This window comes from Plectropomus leopardus, chromosome 9 (assembly GCF_008729295.1).
Source record: "Plectropomus leopardus isolate mb chromosome 9, YSFRI_Pleo_2.0, whole genome shotgun sequence".
NCBI lineage: Eukaryota > Metazoa > Chordata > Actinopteri > Perciformes > Serranidae > Plectropomus > Plectropomus leopardus.
Window position 1 is genome coordinate 28,405,686 of NC_056471.1, and position 12,347 is coordinate 28,418,032.

Genomic DNA, 12,347 nt, shown 5'->3' on the forward strand with positions numbered 1-12,347 from the left:
AATATTTCAGAAAATGTTATATTTATTTAACAAACAGCATTAAATGATATAACATAACTAGCTAGCTAGATGATTAAGAGGGCTGGGTATCAAACCTAACTCCTTTTTTTAAATGTCTCTTGAATATGGATAACAGCGAAGCAGCGACTGGGTGTGCAGGTTAGGCAGTGTCTACCCTGTCTACCTTGTAAATCCTATTTTCTAAACCAGTCATATTTAATGAAATTAACTTGTATTTGCATGTTACTGTTATTTCTTGTGATTTCTATTGTGTATTACTCAATAGTTTTGGTCTCTTTATTAGTACCAAAGGTCAAATTTGTTGTGCAGATGGAAAATTCAAAAACAAGACATAACAGTAATTCAGATTTAAAGGCCATTAAAACAAAGTACACTAAAACAAGCATCATTTAGAAATAATATAGTATAAAAATGTAAAAACTTACAAAAAGCACACCTTCACTAGATGCTATGATGAGAAATTGAGTACAAAAAAATAATCCAAAGAAAGATAATGCTTTTAATGCTCATATGGTCCATGCGAGCCAAAAAGGGATGCTGCACATGTGTACTTTGATCCTGTATTCCACAATATTATCGCCAAAAATCAGAAGTGACTTTTAATGTAAATATGCCAGAAATACCCTTCATTAGTGTTATATTTAAAATGGAGATGCCACACTGTAAATATGCCCGGCATGATTTAAATGTCAGCTTAGCTTCTAATGATCTGCCCTAAACTCCTCTGGAGGTCATGTTTTTTCCCTTTGAGTGATTATTCTCTACTCATGCTCAGACAACAGAACTATGAACCAAAAATGAAAAACTGACACAGAACAGAGGAACTGGGCAGCTACAAGTAGGGAAACACTAATTGGGAGAGTGACAACAGGTGAGCTGACTGCAGGACTGGTGAGGGACAGGTGAGACTAATCGGAGCACAGCAGACAATGGAAATTGGCGGGAAAACACAAGGGCAGGAAGTGAAGTGATCTGAAATGAGAGGAGGAGTGAGGAACAAACTAAAACATGGAAAGAAAACTCAAACAAAGAAAAAAAAAGTCCTAGAGAGGCGATCAGGGCGGATCATGAATGTGCTCTCATTCACACCAGTGAAGTGCTGAAATGCTAAATCATTTCTGGGATTTTGGACTGCATAACTCTGTTGTCTCTGTCCTTGTGTCACTCCTCAGTCTTGATAATTGTGCCCGTGAAATTGATCAATTTATCAGTTTGCAGGTCGGGTCCATTTCAGCATTTCAGTTGGTTATCACTTTTGTGTTTCTGCCCACCTCCCATACCATTCTGACAGAATTTGCCCCAAAATGATGAAACCCTTTGAGAAAACGTTCTGATCGTGGGCTTTAAGTGATGAAATGTTACTTGGCTTGATGGCACTAATATGCTGTATCATATCAACACTAATAAAGACATTTAAAATGACACCCAAACTAGTTTTTAAGATGTTTAACGTGTAAAATGAATGCAGCACCCTCTAAAAACTTTGCCGTAGCACAGACTGCTGCTCAAATAAAAAGAGCAGCTGTGGAAATTGGTCATCAGATGGCACTTCCCTCCATTTATGGGATTTTGGAATTGAATAACTCTTTGAAACAGTGTCTTATTGGATTAATCCATCTCCATTAGATAGAGCAAGGCTTAGCTTGTTGCTCAAACATCACAATCCACTGCAGTCTGTTGGTGGTAAATATACGGCACAATTTAATACGATTGATTCCCAGAACAAAGATTATCATCACCACCTTCTGTTCAGTAACTTAGCAGTCTAATAGCTGAACCTAAGGAATTGACTCTACCGTAAGGCGCTAAAACATGCCATGATTATCTTCTCACTTGTAACATACGTGTTATATATGAAATACAGCTTTGATTCTTAGCAAGACTCAGTATGTTTTCAGTTGTTTTGGGTTTTAAGGGTGAAGAAAGAATGCAATAATACTGTGTTTTGTGTGAGGAATAAAAGGACAAAAAAGCTTTTGAAGCAGAAGAGAAAAGTTGCCGACAGAATACAAAGAGCCATCAGTGACCTCAGTTGCCTATTTGTGCTTGTCAGATTTCACAGTGCTGCAGGCCATTAGGGATTAATGAGCAGTAGAGCTGTTTACTTAAAGCAAGTGAACAGAACTAAAACATGACAGGTTAAAACACGGCAGTCGCCTCTTCAGTTTATCTCGGGGCTTTTGTCAGTGAAGGCAGCGGGGACGAAGGGATTCTGTGTGCGTGTGTGTGGTCCAAAGACCAGGACAGAAAAAAGAGTGAAAGAGAATGAGGAATAGAGAGAGGATGGATCAAGACAAAGATGGTTGGAAGTGGAAAGGCACAGAAGTTTTTTTCTGATACGTTTTCATACATTTTTTACAGTAGTTATGCAAGTATTTCTGTGAGCCGCGCTATCTCACTGATAAAGTTAACATTCAAAGACTGGAGCCACAGAACTTTAGTTTTTTTGGTAAAATAATGTTCTTGACCTCTGAATCACCGCCTGCAGTTTGGGTTCCTTCAGCAATTTCATTTGCTTATAGATAGTTGTTTTCTTTCGCCTGGGTCCCGACCTTTGAATCCGCCCACTTCACAGAGTTTGAGTTGGTTGATTCATCTGCCGTATTGACATAACACGGCGGTTTCTTGGTTAAATTAAAAAAGCTAGGTGGAGAGACTCGATTAGCCAATCACCTCCAGGAGTGGGTCTGACATCATTGTCAAACTGTTGTCAAGCAGTGCGCCAAAGCAACAGGTGTATAATCAACACCCTAACTCATCACATGGTGCCGCTCTGTCAGTGACCTTTCGTGTCTACTTATGACGTTTTAAGTATCCTCTTGCGTCAACTCTTTACGCTCTGGGATACCGTTACCGCGATGTCAACATATGCAGGTGGCGGGATAAAGCAGCACGGTCCTTATGTTTATACAACAGCGTGGACTGTCATGATGGTTAGGATTAGGCAAAAAAGGCACATGGTAAACAAACTCAAATTCTTACACAAAAGTCAATTGTTTATGGGAAGCATCCACCTCCCTGCCTTATAATCGCACTTGCGCTCCTTTCATTATGTGGTTACCAGCAGCGTTATTACCTGACGCTGTTCTTCAGTGTTTCAGGCACATGCGACCAATCCCGGTCAACCGTGTTCTCAAGCGACACCGCTCTGGTTGGATGCAGAAGGTGGCTTTTGGCATCACACTTGTACACTGAAAGCACTGACAAAGCAACACTATTTCACGAGCTTGGAGTGAGAACTAGCTGGTATAATAATAACTAGAGTACGACAAAACTGACCGTCAGCACACAATAATGTCCTTTTTAGATGCTTAATTCTGGGCCTATGACAGCAACACAATGAACATGTTTTAACCAACGGTCTTCATCAGCGTCGTCAATAATGACTATATACTGGGCCCCAAGATGCTGCTATTCAGTAAAGACTTCCAACTAAAATTGACATTTATTGTCTGTTCAGCGCAGTATTTGCTGTTTGTTTGATTGATTTAAGAGTTTGGATGAACAACAAACTGTAGATCACTTCTCCTCTGAAGCTGCCATTTTCTGGAAGTGAAATGTACGTCATCACGTCCCCTTATGTAAGGACGGAGCATGTGCAGAAAAAACACAGCAGGAAATAACCAGCTTTGTTGTTTACATGATACAAATTTTCTTTTGATCGGTTCATGAAAAGGGTTTGAATTACCCTTTTGTAATCGATTGAAATTTAAGTCAGTTTGGGCCTGTTTAACTGATTTAGTAGTTTATATGAATCATGTTAAACCTTTTTGGGCTTTTAAACCTTTTCCAATCAGATAAGTAGGCTCCATGTAAATGTGTCCACTGATATTAGATTCAGGCGGATATGTTGGTCTCTTGCAATCTCTCAATCAAACCCCCCTCCCCCATGGAATCGGTTAAAGTGGATGCAGTGTAAGACTGAAGATGGAAACAGAGTGTAATGAGTTGACAATTCTGTTTAATATCAGACTAAATATGTCCCTTAGTTGCAAAACAAAACCAATCAACTTATCAGAGCTTGATATATTAATGAAACACGGTGACAGAATGGCCACAAGAATGACAACAAGTAGCCTATAACTGGGTCTGATGCAGCTGCACAAGTTGTTGTGGAAATAAAAACGCTTAAAATGTCTTTTGTCAGCCACTACTGCAGCTTCTGTGTCAACTGAAAATGAGATCAGCAAGACAAATACATCAATCGTGACTCATTGGTTTGGGCAAAACCTTCCTCCTGACAAAAACCACAAACACGTCAGGCTGAATGAATGAAGAGAAACAAAATGGCAATTTATCATGATTATCGGGTTAATGTCCAACTCAAGTGAAGTGGGAGGTCATGAGGCATGAAAAGAAGAAGCTGATGAGAGCGTCTCTCTCTGTCAGTCACTTTTCGTGCTCACAGTATACTCTGATGAAGATCTGTATTTAGCTAATATATTTTTTATGCTATGTTCTGCTATGCAGGCTGCAAATATCTTAAGTGACTGCCAACTTGTTATTCATCCAATAATGAATCTAATTAAGAAATGATCAGGATTACCTAAAGGACAGGTCTCATCATTTCATAACACTTTGTTAGAACACAAACTCTGATTGGTGTCTTAAAGATTTTGGAATCTGAGACTGGAGATTTTGGGAAAAAGTTTCCTATTCTTCACAAAATTTAAATAATTAACAAACTTTAATATCATATATCAGATTTATTTGATACCAAAGCGACATAATATGATGAATATATCTACTTCTCCAAACTGCGCCCTGTGTGATTTAAATTTATTGGGGACTCTTCGATCAGTTAAAATGTTTTGGGAACAAATAACAAAACAAGACTGTTCTCCAGCATGTGTGCTACTAAACGATGATTCAAAGAAGAGCTTTAGCTGCAGTCAAAGGCTGCTGTGGTTATCATCATGCACTGTTGCTAAAGAAATGTTGTCGGTCAGGTGGTGGCAGCCGCCACACACTCGTTCTATTCAACAGTGGATTTATTCTTTAATTGAGATTTTATCTGTGGAGCTCTCTGTTGCTCGGATGAATGGTGCAGGGCATGTTATGTTTGAGGCCTGCGAGGAGGCGCTCAACTTAGCTAGAAATATAACATTGTATTCATACTTTTTTAAAATGTTATTTCCATTCTATACTTCATGTATGAGAAACTTCTTACATGTATGATGGAAGTTAGAGAAAAACCCATGAAGGGACAGGTTAGGGTTAAGGACTATTAAAAAGGTACAGGTGTACTTTTTCATTACGTCTCTCTATTTATTACTTTCATTGTCATAATAGTACACAATCACACTTCTGACTCATCCTCAAGGCTACATTGTTGCTCAAGTTTAAATTTTAATGTGTGTTTATGCACCAAAAGTCTAAAAGGTGAATGGCAATAAAGATTATCATTTACTTTACATGCAAAGACAAGATAAATATCAGGAAAGAGCAGAAAGCTGGGCAGGTTGATTTGTTGCTAGGAATATATTCAGACTAGAGTAAAACAATGTGTGTATCTTTGTGACGTAGGGTGCTGTAAAAACACATAAAAGGGGTATTACTTTCTGTGTGTGATGATAAACGAGAAACGAGAGAAAATGAAACAGACAACAGCGTGACCAATTTCCACACTAAAAGCACTTCTATCACTTAATTCCTACTTTCATTTCAGGGGCTTGAATGAATCCCCCCCGAGGGTCAGAGGACCTCTTTGTGAATGTGAAGCCACTTATTTTTCTCCATCTCAGTGTCAAGCAACACCCTGAGTGACATGGCGACACCTCGGCTGTCAGATCTAAAGGTACAAAGCAGGTTCACGGGATATATGCTTTTATATAGAACAGTAATATAGAACAAAAGAGTTTGATTACTTATAATGGAAACACCACTATCCCCAGAAAATGAGAAAATTACAGTTTAAACCATTTGAAGTGAAAATAAACTGATTTTTTGCTTCCTGTTTTGAACTATTCCAGGGTTCATAACAAAAAAAATCCCAGTTTAATCTTTGAAGGTATTGCAGAGATTGTGGAGATTTTGTTTTGTTGGTTTGTGAGCTGCCTCGTCTTGTGAGTTTTACCATAACTAAAATAAATGATAGTACAGGTGCCAGATGTTCTGAAGTGCTTAGACATAATTTCTCCCCAGCGATGCTTCAAACCGACACATAAGCAGAAACGAATGATTGCAAATTATGCCGCTGCGTTATGCAACAAGCAAACGATTTTAATTGTGGTGGGAGGCATTGCTTACATGTAAACACCCTGAAGTCTGAGATAGAAGCAGAGAAATCCTTTGGAAGCTCAGCGTTCAACTCACAATGCACATTTTTAGGCCCTGTCTACATGGACGAGGATATTTTTGTAAATGTCTTTAATGCATTTTGGCATTTTGTCCACATGCAAAGTGCATTTTAGGTCACTGAAAACCATCTGACTATGGACACTGTACGTACCACAGGAAGAAGGGAGTAGTGGATGCAGAATCCAGGCTCAGATGGGAAGTACTCATCGGACATGAAGCGGATCCTGATCTGACTGCCTTTGGAAGTGTGACTGGCTGGTACAGACTGTGACCCACACCAGCGACCCAGGATGGTCTTCTCAGCTGGATCCTCCATCTCCACAAAGTCGTACCTGGAAGAGTTTGACAGACAAAGTGCAGTGCAGTGTTATTTAACTGATGCAGACAAATTTCCAATGTTGGAATAAAATCAGTAATGTTTGACTGCAGTAGATGCACAATCCAGTGATCTTGATCGTTTGGTGTATGGTGATCTGTTGTTATTCCAGTGTTTACAGCATATGATCCTTATGCCAAAAGCCACCTTTTGTGTCCGCATGATATGCCTCTTAATGGCATCAGCTGACGACACGGTTGGGTAGAACTGGTCGCGGTGTTATTATACGCCGGCAGACGGCCAAACAACACCTGCTGTGCAGCCTGAATCAGACAGGCGGCATTATATGAGTATACACGGTCAGTTGTGTCCACATGATGCCTGTGAACAGCATAAGATAAAATGCTGCTGGTAACTACGTGTTACAAGGAGCATGAGGGCGCCTACCGGAAGGGTTCAACAAACTTAATATTTTCATGCGGGAATTTGGTGTTTGCTTCCCGTCTGAATGTGATGTTTCTTTTTCTTCACCATGAGCCTCCTAACCCTAATCTTATCCATCTGTGCCAGCATGTGCAATTGCTCATGTCCTAGTATTGGTTTGCCGTGTGCTGTTGTTGTCTAAACACTAAAATAGTGCAGCTAAGTAACAGTACTGGTAACAAGTTGATGTGACAAAAGCAAATGTAGAATTTCTATTCAAAATGCAGTTTATCTTTAGGGATTAAAGCGATGCTGAATAGACATATTTCTTAAAGGAAGTTTGGCATAATGTTTTCCATCATGAGCAGGATGGGAAATAATCTCAAACAGTGACCCTGCAAAATCTTTCAGTTTGTGACTAAAAAGACACATTGTTTTTAGATTTGAGAGACTTTAGTCTTTTAGAAGTATTTTCAAGGTCTGCTCATAGCAGGCACTTGACCTTAATTGTATTTTTGGTTGTTGTCAGCTTTATTGTTTACCATGGTGCTGTCTCCTCTTCTCTGCCCTTTAGAAGGTGAGACTCTTAATATCAATAAAGCTGCCCAGGGAAATAAAGGTTTAACCTAATTTAAAAAAAAAAAAAAAGTTATAATATCTGAGCTGTGAGAGATGAGATTTGTATCTGTTATTTACTGCTTGAATTAAATGAATGGATATTGCCAGTGCATTGAGGACAAACCTCAGGTTGGTTGACGGAGGAGCATGAGCAGCTGTTCTCACTGTTTAGCGGTTACAGCTGCTGATGCAGCCTTTTGACAGGCCTATTACACTGATGCTACATGTCAATGAAATATAGCTTTTAATTAAACCTTGAGTTCATTATACTGTTGTGCATGGTGACTGTGAGAGAGCTCACTCACTTCGTAAATCATCAAATGTATATGGTTGCTGTTTTGTGCTGCAGAGACTTCTATTTTTGGATATCAAAATGAACAAAATATACTATATATACTATACTATAATATATACAGAGTAGATATGACGGGCTGATTACAAGACACTGAGCCCCTCAACACAGACAAAAGGCCACCTCTCCTACACAGGAGACACACAGACTTTGTGAAGGTTTTATTTGTTGTTGTTTTGTGTCCATTTGCAGTAGTTATCTGTGTACTTGTTTTGTATTTCACTGCAATCATTTTGTGTATGTATCTGTACATTTATTTTGGTAATTTTGTGATTATTTATAGTTGTTTTGTGTCTCTTTTTAGTTCTTTTGCAACTATTTGCAGTCATTTTGTGTCTCTTTGTAGTTTCTTTTCATACCTGTGTGTTCCTTTTTTGTCTCTTTGAGTTACAGTTGTGCCTTTTTTGTTGTTTTGTGTCTCTTTGAAGTTGTTTTGTATCTTTTTGTGGTTCCTTTACATATGCTAGCATTTGTTTTGTGTATTCGTGTACTTCCTTTGTATCTCTTTGTGGTCATTTTGAGTCTCTTCCTGGTCGATGATAGCTATGTGAGGGTATGTTGGAAAATAACTGTGCTTTTATTATTTAACCTTTATTATATTGAGTATTCAGACTAGTATTCCTATTTTTACCGTTAACAACTGTAATTGTACTGCAACAGAGTTTAAATTATCCGGTACTTTTCTGACTATAAACAATCCCTGGAGACTGCAGAAGCTATTGGTAGTTAAAAGTCAAATATTGTGTTTGCAAAAACACATGCACTTTTCGAAATAACATTTAGTTTTAACATAATGGGGTTAACGGACTCAGGGATTTAGCGTCATGAATTTCACTACACAAAATGACCATATAAATGTCAATTGAGAAAAATATAAATAAAAGCAGCATTTTCCTTGTTGTGGGGATCTAACTTTGCGACCCTGTAATTACACGACAGTCTCTCTCCTCACTGGCCACCCTGCCAACCCATAATACCAGTAAACACTGTGAAGTGCCGGAGCATATGGCCGTGCTCCAGACTCCTTTGGTGTGCCAAGGCTAACATCGACCAACCTCAGCACTTAAGACACGCAGTTCAGGAGTTCACGTCTTTATTATTTATACCTGCGTGTGTGTGTGTCTGTGTGTGTATGTGACCAGTGGCTGCACTGCATTCAATACAGCCTTGTTTCACTGACTCTTCACAGTCTGGGATTAATCACTTTGCCATTTGCGTCAACAGGCACGCTAACCTCTCATTCAGTGCTGCCAATTCGGATATTTGGATTTCAAGGACATTGTTTACATTTTGCACAGGCTTGACAGATTCAGTTCAAGCTGGTTTCAATAAAACAACATGGAGAGACATGAGCATGGCTAAAAATGGGTTTTCTGTGATGTTAAATAAACTGAAGGGGAGGGGAGGTCAATAAATTTACTGACTATGCTGACTTTGATTTGGAAAGTTCTGCAGGAAGTTTGTAATCTGCACAAACAAACATATTGGAAAAGGCAAACCTGAAAGTGTTCTTTAGTAAATAATATATTCAGTTTAATGTCCATACAGCAAAAATAAATATTTTATGAGTTTCTAACACCACAGAAAAATGAAATACTAACCACCCAGCCGCATTTGAGTTACTAAAAAAGTCATAAAAGTACATAAAATTCGCTTTCAAATGGTAAAAAGTAAGCACTGTTTTGTTCTCTGGAACAGAGAAGGCATGTTTGATGATAGCGTTGAAACAAACAAGCCATTGCAAAGCGACAGACTCTTGTTAGCAGCTAACAAAGCAGCACAAAGCAAACACATCCCAAGTTGAAGAGAGAGCCGAAAAACAAGCCACCAGGCAGCAACAACTTACAAATATTGTCTGGGATATAGAGGAGGGGTGATTATAAAGAGGGCTCCAGTGTGTAATCGAGCCATGATTTCAGAACGGCCAAAAACATCCTGGACACAAATAACAGTTTAATGATCTAACTCCACAATGCAACATCGTACGGGTTTAAAATGTTTTCAAGTTGTTACATGCTGCTGCTTTCCGGGGGACATCTACATGGGTATCCTTCTGCATCTGCTGTTAACTTTCTGGGATGCCACTACTGTGATATCAACACAAGCACATGGTGGGATTACGCTGTACATGGTTATTTTAGGCAACACAAGCACAGCTGCAGATGCTGGGACATCAACAAATGCACCGACTGGCATAGACGATTACTATTAGTATTAGTATACTAGTTAGTATTAGTATTAGTATTACTATTAGGCAACAAGGGCACAGATGGTTAGGTTTAGGCAAAATAGTCACATGGTAAGGTGTTGAAGAAAAAATAAAAAAAACACATGTTGTGTTGTTACTGGCAGTGTTTCAACCTGACACTGTCCAGTGGAGTATCATGTGGACGCGACAGGTTCTGTCCAGCCGTGCTCTCAACTGACGTGGGCCGTCTACATGTCATGCTGGCATGGCAGGTGCCATTGGGCTTTCTTGCGGCGTATAATAACACCACACATGGTTCTGTCTGGTCGTGTTCTCAGCCGACAATGTCCAGTGGTGTGTCACACTGATGCGAAAGGTTCCTTTTGGCGTCTGAATATTACGCTGAAAGCACTGCAATGGGGCAGTATTCGACAACTCTGGAATGAGAACGGGCTGATAGGTCACAGTCTTTTCCTGTTTTCAATAAGTATTTCCAACATGTATAATGTGTTTAGAAAGAAATCTCAATTTTACTTTACCCCGACTTTATGTACAAATGTTGCATAAACTGTAAAACATTAATTTACATAACTGCAACCAGACTGGCATGAAATGATTTTGGAAGAGGATAAAATGTCAGTTTAGCTTCTCTCTGTCATTCTGGATGGAGGTCAGTGAAGAGAGAAGCTTTCCTCTCGAAAAATCAGCCCTCAGACAGCTCTGGAGCTTTGACAGATGGCTCATCAATAATGCAGGACGCCCTGATCATTACACATTGCCATGTGCTCAGAATCACCATGTCGAACAGCGGTTTCTCAGATTTACAAATGCACTGACATACATACCAAACTCTACGTACAGTCACAGTGAACGGGGTCGGAACAACACAGGAATCTTACGTGCAGTGCTAGGATTACCTTCCTGCACACTGCAAGGAAACTGTTTTACTTTCACAAAGCTTTCTCCTATATATCTTTTTCCCTATACATTATTAATATCTCCCACTGTCATGATGCAGATTAGCAACACAAACACTGTTTTTCAGTCCTCTCCTTTTAGACAGAGTGCATAAACGCTCTCTGAGAACAGTCCTGTCTGTGAGCTGTCAAGCACGACTCCGCTGCCATGCCAACCAGCAGCAAGACCAATCCCTCTCCAATATGCCTCTCCTCCAGTGGATTTGGTAAGAATGCTTTTCATCGTGCCACAGACAAACAGAATAGCAGATGAGCATCTCGACTACACAGCCTCCCTCTCATCTTAGCGAAGGATTCTCGCTCCAGGCTCGCTACCAAAGCTGAACACATCTCCCACTGTTGTTTGTTTTATCCCCTGCCATCGCTGTGAATCACTGGACGGGAGATTACGGGTCTTGTTTATTTGCATCACATTGTGCAGTGACACAAGGGTAAGAGCAGCATATCAATAACAGTGTGTGTGAATGTTTTTTTTTTTTGTGCCATAACAGCGGAATGGAGTTCTAAGGGGAGATTTTGTGAATAAATTTTTAAACACACATGAAAGATAAAGTAGATATGCAGACTAGGCCAGAGGCTTGTGTATGTGGGACAGAGTGTGTGTGTGTGTGTATGTGTGTGTGTGTGTGTGTGTGTGTGTGTGTGTGTGTGTGTTTGAGGGAGAACGGAGGAAAAAGGGTGAGAGAAAAGTGAATGTGTGTCTGTTTCTGCTTGTGATTGCACGCTGCATTCATCTGTCTGCCAGCCCTGCCAAGAGTGTGTATCCTGGGATCCGATCAAAACCTGTTGGGCCTCAGTCTGGGGGAAGGAGTGAAAAATGTGAGAGCTGGAGCAGGAGACGTGGCGATGACTTGCATGACCCTGGAAAAGGATGTTGTTATTGTCTCTTGCCCCTCTCCCCGAGGACGGCAACTAGTGCAGTCTTGCACGGGCAGAACGGCACAAAAGTTGTCAATCTGCACCCTGCCCCGCCGTGGAACTTTCCCTCACAGGGATTCAACAGAAACACTAACCTCATTCGTCAAAGTGTGCACGGAGGTGTACTGAAGGGGCTCGAGTTACCTGCACTTACATACTGTTTTTGCCCCAATAAAGACAGGAAGTATAACGTCAAACAGAAGCATGAATGAGCCAACCGCTAAAGACAATTAA

At 40.0% G+C, this 12,347-nt stretch overlaps 1 protein-coding gene across 2 annotated transcripts in view; it reads right to left on the reverse strand.

The window, feature by feature from the left end:
• pdgfc (platelet derived growth factor c) overlaps window positions 1–12,347 on the reverse strand; it is a 65,828-nt gene that overhangs the window by 10,702 nt on the left and 42,779 nt on the right. For both annotated transcript variants that reach the window (XM_042493512.1, XM_042493513.1), the window contains one exon: window positions 6,473–6,653. In XM_042493512.1, the coding sequence (XP_042349446.1) occupies window positions 6,473–6,653 (181 nt within the window). The remainder of the gene's footprint in view (window positions 1–6,472; window positions 6,654–12,347) is intronic.